Below are 13870 nucleotides of genomic sequence, written 5' to 3' on the forward strand. Positions count from 1 at the left end.
TTTAATTAAAATTTATTGAAAGTTTAATGTCATTTGATCATTTTCCCTTAATATTTCTATTTTATTTATTTCATTTTTGCTATTTTATAATTAATTTATTTGAGTTAACCGTGAAGGCTGCATCTCTAATTTTGTACATTAATATTTAGTTTTCTGTTAAAATTTAATTTCAGTCTTATATCATTAAAGACAGTAGTCATGTTTATCAGTAAACTCCGAGTGTTATTTGTTCTGTGTGGTGTATGTACATGACCTCTCTTCCTTTATTTAGTCTTTCCACTGAAATCTGCTTATCTTAAATTTTACTTGCTAAGTCAGCCTGATCTTATCTGAGAGTCCGTTCATTTGACTACAGCTGTTCTGTTGATTTGATTATACAAGTTTTTAAACTAAATTAATTATTAACAAAGCCAAAATAATGATTACATCAGCTGTGGCCAATTGCAGATACAGACTAGATCCTATTGACAAAACAGTTGCTGCTTGCAACACAGTTATTAAAACAGTAATCCTCCATATTTTTGTGTCAGTCAGCCAAACTCTAGCAAATCACTGCTTTAAAATGTAATTACAACTGCAAGTTTAACAGGCTGTACTGTGGTTCTCTTTAGTTTTTTTCTTTCTTTCTATATTTCTTTCTATGTTCGACACCAAATACACAATACATCGGCACTAAACACTGTAAATGAATGTGAAGCACAAAGTAATCCTACAATAGTAAAAACATCCTGTCTGTCTATAAATCAGTAGATGGAGAAGATATAAAAATCGTAACATCATGAAAATATCCAGGCGACAGCTATATGATAGCTTATCTTGGCAACAGTCTGTTTGAGTCTGCAAACAGTTCTGTTTGACACTTTATCAGTACAATATTTCATTCATGTTGTATGCAAAGGTAATGGCTTCGCACTGGCGCATTGACTTCCTTTATTACCAGCATCATGGAAAACATCATGGCCAGTGGTCCAGTTCAACATAGACAAAACTCCAGTGTACTTATTAGCATCTTTGGGTACACTCTTAAAAATAAAGGTTCTTTACCAGCATCTGGGGTTTCAAGCAGAACTTGAAGTTCTTTTGCTCCCAAAGATATTTAAGTGTGTAGTTCATATAAGAACAAATCCGTTAGGGGTTCTCATCAAACTATTGATGAGAGACGCTTTCGGTGTGTTCAAAACCGAGATTGATTGGTTATAGGAACAACTTTTGGGGAAACTTAAATACCTCCATCTCCAAAGTAGGGTATAATCCAGATCAATAGGAACTACAGTGATGTAAGCTCACACTGATTTGGCACTAAACACTAACACAGTATTTTAAAGTGTTACAGGATATATACATATTCAAGAAAACAAATGTTTTGCTGCATTTAAATGTTTCCTTTTTCTGTGGTGTTTTGTGTGCAGTTTTTTTAAACCACTATAAGGTCTTAAGTTGCCAGAGGTGATTTAGGTTTCCTTTTTGCTCTCTCAGATGCATAATTTATAGATCTACATTTCATTTCTGAATACACAGCTGTGATTACTGCATCCTCCATCCTGCAGTAGTTTATTCTGTTGAACACAGGGCTTGATGTCACTGTTTGGGAACTTTTGTTACTTTACAGTTCCTATTGATGACGTGAATGCAACCAGGAAATTAGCCAGAGGGAAAAAAAAGTAGTTCTCTCTATATCGTAGTTTCTAGGAGGCCCTCACCCACATTGCATTTTTACCAACCGAGCGAATAGTATCTGGATGCAGACTTGGATTTGCAAACTGAGACTGCATATCTCAGATAGGCAATGTCAGACTCAATGGAGTTAGTGATGTCACCGTGAGGGGTGGGGTTAGGTGTGCTTATTAAAAGCAATGGATAAAGCTCACCTTGCAACAAGTCTGCATCCAGACCCTTCTCAACCGAGCCAGAGCGTGCTGTGTTATTTTGAGTTGTTTGGGACGCAGTGACAAACAGAATATTTTGCTGAACAGATCCAACGCTTTTGACGCTCATAGATTTTCATAAATGTCATCTGCTGCACATAGTAGGCTTGCTGAAGGTGGCAGCTGAAATGCAGCGAATGGTTTGCATCTTTAATAACCTATGTTAGTTCATGTCACTTAAAAGTAAGAATAAGTAATAAATTCATATGCAGCAGTTCTCTAAAAGTGTTGTCATGTCTTCAGTTTTGCACTCGTGCACACTTTGCAACACACTACGTGTGCCATGCCCAAACCCACTCTGGCCCACCTCTTCCAACTAGGATAGGGCCAGCCAACTGATCCACGCTTGGGTGTGGTACAGAGCATTCACACTAGTCACGAACTGGAAAATGGGGGTCAGATGTGCTCAGGCATGGTTCGGATAGCCTAGTGTGAGTACACCCTTACTCACCAGGGTAGGGCTGCACCAGTTGTTCATAAGTTCTTTCTTAAACTGAAACGTAAAGTCCACATGAGAGGCTTATTTACTAATAGCTAGTTTGAAAATAAATTTGTTCTCACTTCGGTTGCACCACATTTTCTTAAGGCAGACCGTAGATTCTTTATATAGTCCAGCGTAGTCACACTGAATGACGTAATATCCAATAAAAAGGATTTAAATAATTAAATGCTTTAAAATTCTGCAATTATATATCTGATGTATGAAAATAAATTATATTACAGTCAGTCACTAATAACAGACGCACATATCTCCAACTCGAGCCGTAGAGCACACAAAATACACATGACGTTATCAAAGAATTAAACTTGATTTTTTTTATATCCTACACGTGAAAGAGAAAAGAGCAGAGAGAAGTTCTCGTTTTAATTGATCGATACAATATTCCTTGAAAAAATATTAAACTCTTCTTTTTATAAACTAAAAAAAAGCGAGATTTGGGAGGAAAATAAGTCTGTGAGGGAGATCATTCTTCATTGTCATCTTGAGCTCCTCAATGTAAACTAATCTGGCTGTCGTCTCTTTTTTTTTTGTTTAAACTAAATTCAGTGTTGCAACTAAAAATATTTAGTAATGCTTTAATTGTAACTTAGTATTGCTTTAAGTCACAACTAGGCTACGTTTTAACGTACGCACTACTGGTGCAACCAGCCCTAGGTCATTTATCAGAACCAGCCATTAAGCCAGTGACCTGAGAACTAATATCACCCATAGGCCATATTCCTGGTTGCCTTGCAACTCTGAAGCGACATATACTGACCATAATCATGGCACACATGGTAACATCGACAACTGGAGGATGGAGGACATCATTGTGTTGTGGTTTTCATTAAAATGGGGATGAAATGTAGACTACAAGATAAAAAAGGTCAATCTGTTTACACTTTCTTCACTGTTAGTTCCAGTGATTAATTTGTGACTTGCAAGGTCCCGGAACAGATCAAGGTAATGGATCAAGGTAAGGATGGAGATGTGTTACGCACAAAAGAGGAGAGTCATTGGTCGGGGGTCATTGGATGACGGAGGATGTCGCGGATGAAGGACAAAAGTGAAGAGTGAGGGTTTGTTGCAAATGAAAGCAAAGAGGGTTGGGGAGTCGCGGAAGAAAGTGAAAGTGAACAGCAGACGGGGAAGAGGGGGATCGGTAAAATGAGGTGCAGGATTAGATTTCAGAGGTTCCGGATCTTGCGTGTTCTGGCACAAATTAAGCCTTGGTTAGTTCCTATTATATTGGATTAGACCCTAATCTAAATTTCTGTAACTAAACTTATTGCCAGTCACTGCCATGCAAGCGCATCAAACACATACATCTGCAAATTTTTCTAGAAAGAATGAAAACATTTGTCCAGTTTGAGAACCCCTCAAGTCACTGCTGTGAAACCACCCAATGGAACCTTTATTTTAAGAGTGTATATTCACGCACCATTTTCTGCAGTGTCACGAAAGGTCCACGCTTTCATATTCTCCATGATCTGAGTCCTCAATTTCAATCCCGGGAACTAGGCTGTAATATTCAGTGGACTGGGTCAGGTACACCTTCTCCCGATCGGCAGAGTCCTTCATCACCTCGCTTACACTCACTGTGTCTAGGTCCTGCTTTCCTGGAGTTCCTTCAGTGGAACAAGTGGATGGCGGAGGAGCCAGCGAGTCCACAGAGCCCAGTTTGATCTCTACCTCCTCATAAATGTCCCGAGTGCTGCCTAACAAGTTGGACGAGGGCTGAAGCATCAGCTGGTTCCTCAGTATAACCTCCTTTCCACTGTTTACTGACACTGCCGAGTCCCCGGTGGGCAGTTTGGCATGTGGCCACCGTCCGTTGCAGTGGGAGGAATTGTGTCTTTTTCGAGTCGGACTAAAAGATGAGGTCTCTTTCTTCTTCTTCTTCCTGCCACAGCACCAGCAGAGCACTAAACTGAAGAGGAGGAACAGGGGAAGCAGGATGAAGAGAGCGGTCAGGTTGGCCAGGTGGCACACATCACTGGTTGTCAAAGACCAAAGAGTCCGTCCTGCCAGAATGTGAGGAGAGGCACAGGTCAGATTACCTACGAGGTCCTGAAAGCTGCTGGAGTTGTCATGAAGATGACTTCGAAGACCTTCCCACAGCGAACACGTGCAGGCCAAGGGGTTTCCAACGAGCTCTAGATGTTGTAGTGAAGGCTTTAGTGATGACTGAGGAAGAGCGCTCAGCTGGTTCCAGCCCAAGATCAGCTCTCGTAGTTTATGCGAACTTTGGAGAAATCGCTTGGGCAAGTCCTTCAGATTATTTACTCCCAAATCCAGCACTTCCAAACTATAGGCTTTTGTGAGGAAGCCATTTGGGAGAGATGTGAGTCTGTTCTGGCTGAGGTACAGCTCTCTCAATGAACTGACAGCATCACCGTCTTCAATCTGACTGATATTACAGTTAGACAAGTCCAAAACTTGCAGATTTGTCTGCGATGAAAAAGCTGCCCAGGGCACTAGGCTGAACGTAGATCCTGAGTAGTTCAAGCAGCAAGTGTCGTTGGGTATCAGAGGTGGAAACTTAGACAAAATGCTGGCAGCTGGACACTTGCATCCTCCGGTGTTTCCTTCAGTCACATGTAGCATTTGGAGAAACCCAAACCCACATAAAAAGACAAGTCCTACAACAAAGAAGCAGAAGGATTAGGCAAAACTTCAGTAATCATATTTAACCAGTTAAAGGGGTGGTCCGCTACGATATCATGTTTTAAACTTTAGTTGATGTGTAATGTAGCTGTGTGAACATAACATCTCTGAATGTAATACAATCAAAGTTTAATTCAAAGAGAGACATTGGCTTTTACAGAGTACAAAAAAAAATACATCTGGGCTAATAGAATAATAAACTCCTTGGGGCCAGTGGTGTAGTGGTCAGTGTGTCAACACTTGGACTCCGGTGCTCATGGCAACCTGAGTTTGATTCCGCCTCGCGGTCATATGCCAATCCTTCCCCTCTCTCTGCTCCCAATTCTTTCCTGTCAATTCTCTCAACTTTCCTATCCAAATGAAGGTAAAAATTAAATAAATAAAATCATAAACCCTTCAGGTTACGTGCATACACCCCGCAAAGGATATGGCCAGAGGCTCTGTAATGTTATAGCAGACAGCTAATATGCGGTCTAAATGCTTGTCAGATTTGATTTTAGAGAGCAGGCATGAGGTTCATCCTTTTCATTTTCTGTCCGATTATGGATCAAACTTATGCAGCTAACATCTACTCTGACTGACACTATTTACACAGCAGAGACAAAGCGCATGCTTGTGGAGGCGTGACACTTTACTGGTGACATGGAGGCGATCTGCAAATCACAGCACATTATGTAAGCTGACCAATCAGAGCCTCTTAAGGCCTTTTGGGGAACTAGGAAATATGATAGTCGTTTTCAATTTAGCTGAGTAGCTGTCTATAATCAAAGTAATATATATGAAAAATGATGTGATTTTCTACAAATGAAGCATGAGCACACACTGTTTTGCATCTTATAAACACTACAAAGCCTTAGAAATACACTCTGGACCAGCCCGTTAGAGTTAACCAAGTTAAACCGTCAAGAGTGCCGCTCTTTCTTTATTTTAATTCTCTTCTCTGTGTTATCTAAAACTTTTTATAAAAGTCTAGAAAAATGGCACCTTTTTGTTATTTTGTTTAAAACAAAAATGGTCATTTCTTTTTTCACAGAAATGTCAGAAGTAAACAGAAAAACACAAAAACATTATGTAAATTTACGCGCAAAAATTATTTTGTTCACTGTCTTATTGTTTACAATATAAAATATTATAAACTTTTAATGTGAATCCCAAATTAAAAAAAATAATTTTGTACTGCAAAAACTGTAATGCACTTATATGATCAGCATAAATGAGTACATCCCTTTTAAAATATTTTATTTTTTTATACATTTACTAAGTGAATATAGCCAATAATCATTGGAGCATTTAAACAACTGTTTTATTAAACAGTTATTAAAAATAAGAGTTTGGCCACCTAACATTTTTAGAAATAAAAAGATAATACATTTAATTTAGAATGTGTTTTTGCAAACTAAATTACAAACTACTTAATTTCATCTAGGCAACGCGGTGGAGAAGTAGGTAGTGCTGTTGCCTCACAGCAGTAAGGTTGCTGGTTCTGTGTGGAGTTTGCATGTTCTTCCTGTGTTCGCGTGGGTTTCCTCCGGTGCTCCGTATTCCCCCACAGTCCAAAGACATGCAGTACAGATGAATTGGGTAAGCTAAATTGTCCGTAGTGTATGAGTGTGTATGGATGTTTCCCAGAGATGGGTTGCGGCTGGAAGGGGATCAGCTGCGTAAAACAGATGCTGGATAAGTTGGCGGTTCATTCCACTGTGGTGACCCCAGATTAATAAAGGGACTAAGCCGAAAAGAAAATGACTGAATAACTTCAACTAAAATTGATAAAAATTTGTTTCTTTTTCTAAAAAAAATTCCCCAATATATTAATTTGGATGTGCTCATTTTTGGACTGTGATCTTAACTTTTTTTTGTTAGATTAGTTACAGTTTTGGCTTTGGTACTGAATCTAATATATATGCACAAATATATCACTGTAAAGCATTCTTTAAAAATATTTAGATATATATTATCTATTTATTATACATTTATTAATATACACACAGTACACAATTATATTTGTATGTATACATCCACAAAACACAAACGACTTCAACACATTCATCATCTTAGAGTGAACTAATGCACATACACCTATTATATTCTGTCTCTTTCTGTTGTGTTGTAAGCTTGGCCCTTCAGAGATCAGCTTGTTCAGGTTGAGCAGAGGTAGAGATCCCGTGTGCACAGCAACACTGCACTGTTGTCAGTGGTGTGGAAGTTGGCATGGAGATGAGGTGAGTCTGGGATCAGGAGTCCACACTTCACAAAGAAACATCTAATCTGGCAACCATGCAGCTCACGGTTGGTTGGAAACTGAACAAATATATCTCACACACACACTTCCTTTGATGGCTGAAGTGCAAGACAACAAGGTCTTTTCTGTTCACGTACATCAATCAGACGTAATATAACCCGGGTCCGGAAAAAAGTTGGAACATTTTGTAAAATGCAATTAAATCAAGAATATGTTTTGTTCTCTTCACATTTTAATTCATTCATTTTCTTTTCGGCTTAGCCCCTTTATTAATCTGGGGTTGTCACAGCAGAATGAACCACAAACTTGTCCAGCACATGTTTTGCGCAGCGGATGCCTTTCCATCTGCAACCCATCACTGGGAAACACCCATACATACCCATTCACACACATAAACTACAGAGAAGTTAGCTTACCCAATTCACCTATTGCTCTTGTGTTTGGACTGTGGGGGAAACCAGAGCACCTGGATGAAACCCACGTGAACACAGGAAGAGCATGCAAACTCCACACAGAAATGCCAACTGACCCAGCCGAGGCTCGAACCTGTGATCTTCTTGCTATGAGGCGAATGTGCTACCTACTGCGCCACCATCTTTAAATTTTATTTATGACAATACTACAAATTCAAAATTTCTCCAGATTCACTTTGAATTTAAAGCAAATTAATAGTAAAAGATCAATGAATATCTTAATTGAACTGTAATGCATGAGGGAGTCAAGTTTGGGCATAAAAAGAGCATCTCAGTCGTTGCAATCAAATACTGAGCTAAAAGTTCTAAGAGAATCGTGAAAAAAATCAAAAATCCCATTTCTAAATGGAAAAATGACAAAGAGTTTAAGTCTTTTTATGTCTCAAGGACTAACGTGACCATGCAGGCTTTCATGAGCAGTGGATGAACAAGCAAACATCTGTCCTGAGATGTTGAGCAGCAGAGCAAATGGCATGGTTGAATGCTAGGTACCATTAACATTTTTGAGATGTATAAGCCATACTACCATCAAAATAATGTTTTTCATGGAACGTCTATGGTCATTAAATTATTCAAGTTCATTGGTATGCACTGAAAGTTTTTGTCTGGTGTTCAGTCCAGATCTCCAGATCTATATAACCTACATGTATCAAGAAAGGGAGAATCAAACAACAACCACAGACTGCTAAGCAGCTAAATTGTACTTGTAAAACTTTAAAGTCTGTAAGAAATCAAAATGTACTAGGTTTATTTTCCTAGTGCATGATGTTAGTCTTAATGTAAACAATAAATCTGTGCAAACTAATCCACTGAAAAAAAAATATTCAATCAAAATCTTTTCTCTGGAATGTAGTCCGCCTCTGATGATGCAAGTTTGATGGCTCCGGCAAAAAAAAAGTGCTTACATTTTATATTTAGACACTTAGTCATTTACCAGACAATTTTGTCCAAAGCAGCAAACAATTGAGGAAGCATTCAGCAATTCTACAAGAAGAGGCAATACACAAAGAATGGCTAATTATACAAAGGAAAAGTTTGTGCTCAGAGAATTACTAAACTAAACTATCTGTTAGTTTGCTGCAAGAAAAAGATGAAAGGAGAGCACAAAATTTGTCCCTAATCAATATTTAAATTCAGTTGGAAATGCATCATCATGGTGAAAATAAAAAACTGCAGCAACCTCCGGTTCACAGACCTTAACAAACTTCTTTTAAACATGGTAAAAAACAGTTAATGCAACACCATGTGTGATGTAGTCATCCAAAAATTGCTGATATTTATTACATATTTTTTTTTTGGTCAATGAAAACATTGGAAACAATTTTATTGTATTTTTGTCAATTAAATATAGGAATTAAATCACATATTCTTGATTTAACTGAAGTTTACAAGAGGTTTCTTTTGCTATAAACCAAAAAAAATGTTTGAGATAGCGATCACTGACTGTATAATATTCATCAGAAACAATGCACCCATTTTATTTAATTAGAAAATGTATTACTTTTAAAGGTAGAGTTCTCCCGAAATGAAAATATCCTCACGTTTAATATTACTAAAGTGGTTCCTAGACTTTTATAAATTTCTTTCTTGTGTTGAACACAAAGTATTCTAAGGAATGTTAGGAAAAAAATATGCATAGTTGGTACAAAAATGTGGAAGTCAATGGATGTTTTTCAATATATCTTCTGTTGTGTTGAACAAAAAGAAAGAAACTCAAAAAGGTCTGGAACCAGTGGAGGATGAGTAAATGATGACAGAATTTAATTTCTTGGGTGAATAATCCCATTAAGTTAAATATGACTTGTTTGCTGATATGTTTCTTTAATTAGTTTCTTGACAGAAAAGCATATTCTTTGTTATCTTTAAAAGAACTTTGCTCTGATATCTTTCCCCTGCTGTGTTGAGGGCATGTTTTGGTTCCCCCCACAAGTACAGGCCTGGCATCAGACTTTCCTGATGTAAACAATGGGAGAGGAATGTGCAACCCCCCTTGACAACACAGACGATCCACATCAGGAACGAGAGCTGAGAAACTGCATTCAGTACAGTTAAAGCGCTCACTTTACAGCAGATATCATCGGCTGTGTTTACCCAACACTAGTTTGAAGATTTTCTGTCACCAAAATTATAAGGCTGTCATGTGAACAAATGACCAGCATCATAAATCTTGATGTAACTAATACAGAAACTCAGCTAGTAAATCTTTTAATTATATATGTAATAGAGTAGCACCATTTAGAGATTAGCAGATTTAATATGAGATGTCCAAACCCACATTAAGTCCTTCGTAATGTGCTCTAATGGCTATTAAGCACAATTTAAAAGAAAAAAGGAAAGAAAAAACTTGGCTCATGTTGAGCAATCAAGCTCTGAAAAAAATCACCTACATTTTAAACTAAACACCCATGTTTCTCTTACAGGTTTTGTTGTTTCTATAACGGTGGGGACTTTCCGTTGACTACTATTGTTTTATACTGAGCTGATGGATTTTAAATCCTGTAAGTCGAAACCGAACCATAATAGAAACTTTTTAGTGATGTGCTCATTCACACAATGAAGGAAAACTTGATCTGAATGTACACACACAAGCAACAAGATCCTTTCAGCTATGCCTGTTAAACGTGACTTAAACAAATCCAACTATTGAGTTTGCTTTCATGTTCTAGAGACAGAATATGAGTTCAGATAATAAAAAAACTCTTAATTTAAAATACAATTCTTCTAAAATGAGTGTTTTAATCAGGCTCCAGTGTTTAGATTTAGTAATTACACTTTTATGGCAAAGAATAAGTTATTTTAATTGTTTTCAAAATGAAATAACTCATCAAAAACAAAGAAAGCTGAAAAATATGCTCATTTTTGATAGTAACTTTTTGCAGTTTGAAGGTTTTTGCATCTGAACTCTTCATATGTATTCTAACATTGAAGTTTTCGCTTAATTTTATCCAGAGTTGTATACTGTACAATAGATTAGACATCAGTAACAAGTTAAGAAAAAGTGCTCCTCTCCAGAGTTTTTTCCTTCTTTGCTAATAAATAGAGTTTTGGACACTGAATGTTTGGTTGCCTGAGGTAAATCCAACATTATTGTTTACAAGCTGTTTTACTAAAGTGCTGATTGAGTGGATGGTTACATGAAATGAAAGTAAATTCACTGTTTCTGCTGTTTGTGTTTTTTGTGCTATAACTAATGGTAAAGAGGCTCCATGTTTGACTCACTTAAAGGGCACCTCTTTGACCCCTTTTACAAGATGCAAGATGAGCCTTTGGTGTCTCTAGAATGTGTTTGTAAAGTTTCAGCTCAAAATACCCATCAGATCATTTATTATAGCCTCCAGAATTTGCCCTCTTTAGTGTCTTGAGTACAGTGTAGTTTATTGTGTAGTCTGTGGCTTTAAATGCAAATTAGCTGCTTTGTGCGTCCCACATGCATATCTGCTTCTCATCCAGCCTGATCTCACGAGGAAACTTAAGTATTTTACGTTTTGTCAGTTTAGTGGCTAATTCTTACAAATTCTTGCAAGCTCAGTCGTATGAAAATGTATGATTTTAAAAAGGAGGCGTGGCACATAACCCCACCCCCAACTACAACCGTCATTGGGTGATGAGCAAATCGTACTGAATTGTACAAATTAGAGCGTACAAATTCATACGAATTAGCCACTAAATCAAAAAGTTATGAATTGCTGTGAGATTGCGTCGTCTCATCATATGTTAAATCAGATAAACAGCAGTCAGTGACAGAGACAGACTCGGATGAAGCTAAAATCCAGCTCATTAGTTAAAAATACCAAGTAAGTTTAGTTAATGTATTGGTGGTGGAGCTCATACAAGCCTTTCTGAAATGATGAGTCTCACACAAATGCATTTTGCAGTACACACACACACACACACACACACACACACACACACACATTACTACACGTTTACTGAATCCGTTACGTTATAGCGAACGTTATAATCCGCTATAATCACCATCAACTTATAAAACTTATTTTATAAGTTTTCAACTTATAAAACTTATAAAAAAAATCACAGAGATTTGTAACAAATGTTTTAATCCCAGTTTATTTGCAAAAACATGTTCTGTGGACATGTGTATGTTATTAAGGAGACATGGCACCTGTCAATCAATTGGGTAGGTGGGGAACACCGCGAGACCTCGCAGCAGCCCACAACTTGATGATGTAGTTGACCAGGTCAAACGTCACAGTAGCAAGGGCGCTACCTTAGTGGGCATACAAGGTCGACTACATAGTTGACGATCGCCTACATTATGCCTACAGTATGGGTGTTACCTTAGTCGGCGGTACGTGATGACGATCGCCTACACCTCCCCCTACCCTAAACCCAACCATCACAGTAGCATGAGTATTACCTTAGTGGGCAGTACAAGTCGACGATCGCTTACACCTCCCCCCACTCTAAACCCATTTGTCACAGTAGCATGGGCGTTACCTTGATACAAGGTCCGCTACGTAGTTGATGATCACCTACATAATCAAGCTGCGGGCTGCGGAAAGGACATCTTGAAAACCGCACTCTTACATCATGTTGTGTCGGGTTTATATCATTCCAATACGACAGTGGACACACTATATATATACAGACAGACTGTCCAAACAGCTTCCAGAAGTTAATTTTCATCATAGGTGCCCTTTAAGTGATTCCTGACTTAAGTTATCTGGATTGATTGGATGTGATTAGTTACCTTTGATTGAACTATTCTTGTGTGACAGAAGACTAGCTTTAAAGAGATTTTAGGATGGATGATACAGGACAAACCATGTGTTTGTTTTTAATAATAAGTTAGAAAACTAAAAGTAGAGATTAAATGTTGGACGTCTGTTCACCCTTGTATTAGTCTAAAGGGGTTTTAGGAGTTAGCATTAACGATTGCTAGTTGACTGAAACTTGCAATAGTTAACAAAATCGTTAAAATAAAACATCAAAACATCCAGCAAAAATAAGACAACCAATGGTATTCTGAGGACTACTTTTCTTTTAAATCATTATAGTCATGGGAACTGATTAAATTGTCAATATATTGTGCAAGAGGGATCAGGACTGTGAGATTAAAGAGACCAGCATACGTATGGCAAGGTTTAAACGGTAATAAAGGGCATGTGACCTAATAGATGCATACTTAAAGTTTTGATCCCAATCTGTGAATTCAATAAAGCGATGGGTATATTCAAACCAATCCTCCATGATCTCACTGCTGAACAATGTGCGCTGTTACACCCAGTCCAGCAGTTTCCTCTCAGATAGCGGATCTTTTATTTCACTCGAGCGCAGCTTTACAGTGAGTCTGCACGGGGCAACGACGATAAAATAACAATGAAGCAATGCAAAACTAAACCCAATTTTAAATGCAAAGCCACTTAATACGTTTCGATTAAATACAGTAACTTTGTTTGTTGATCAAAACAACCATATTTGTGTGCATGGAACTTTTTTCTCTCCGTAAAATTCACTCGCGTGAAGTCAAGTGTAATAGCGACAGAATAGTGCAATAGCGACAGAATAGTGCTCAAGTGACGCTTACCTTCACGTGTCATTGTTGTGAGCTGTTGGTAGAGCTGTCATTCATTCAGATGACCGCAACCCAGAGCACTCAGAGCAGCAGCAGCTCCATCTGCCTCTCTCTCTCTCTACTGTAGTGTGTGCGCGCGCGCGTGCTATGGGTGTGTTCTGACTCCTCATCAACACAACACCGGCGGGAATGTGGAAATTCTGCTTCCTGTGCTGTGTGTGTGTGATGCAGAGGGAAATTGTGTCAACACAACTAGAGGAAAAGTTACCTGGGAGAGCAGACTTGCATCATAATTTGTCTGACTAACGTTACCTTATTAAATGTTGCTTTGACGGTGGAGGGTCTATTAAACCTGTATATTAGTTTCAGATATAATTTTAGACGCTATTCATGTCAAGCATTAAAAAAAAACTCTACCCCCCCAACCAGATAAAATAGAAAAGTTCGATAAATGCTCGCTAACAAAAGCTAGCGATTAATCGCGTTCGTCTGAGGTAACCATAGCAACACCACGCTCCTCGTGCTCCTTTTCAATATAAATCTGTG

At 38.1% G+C, this 13870-nt stretch overlaps 1 protein-coding gene across 2 annotated transcripts; it reads right to left on the bottom strand.

Moving 5' to 3' along the window:
* Positions 1-518: 518 nt before the first annotated feature.
* si:ch211-106k21.5 lies at positions 519-13444 on the bottom strand. 2 transcript variants are annotated; one of them, XM_087240902.1, is made up of 2 exons: positions 13337-13444; positions 519-5048 (listed from the first exon to the last, which is right to left on the bottom strand). In XM_087240902.1, the coding sequence occupies exons 1-2, from the start codon at positions 13347-13349 to the stop codon at positions 3862-3864; spliced, it is 1200 nt and encodes a 399-aa protein (XP_087097028.1). In that variant the 5' UTR covers positions 13350-13444; the 3' UTR covers positions 519-3861. The 2 variants fall into 2 exon arrangements, with proteins under 2 accessions (XP_087097028.1, XP_087097029.1); XM_087240903.1 differs by lacking the exon at positions 13337-13444 and adding an exon at positions 7896-10108 and having other exon boundaries at positions 519-6495.
* Between the last annotated feature and the right edge of the window lie 426 nt (positions 13445-13870).

The sequence above is a fragment of the Danio rerio genome, chromosome 2 (genome assembly GCF_052040795.2).
Source record: "Danio rerio strain M-AB ecotype USA chromosome 2, GRCz13ab, whole genome shotgun sequence".
Classification (NCBI taxonomy): Eukaryota; Metazoa; Chordata; class Actinopteri; order Cypriniformes; family Danionidae; genus Danio; species Danio rerio.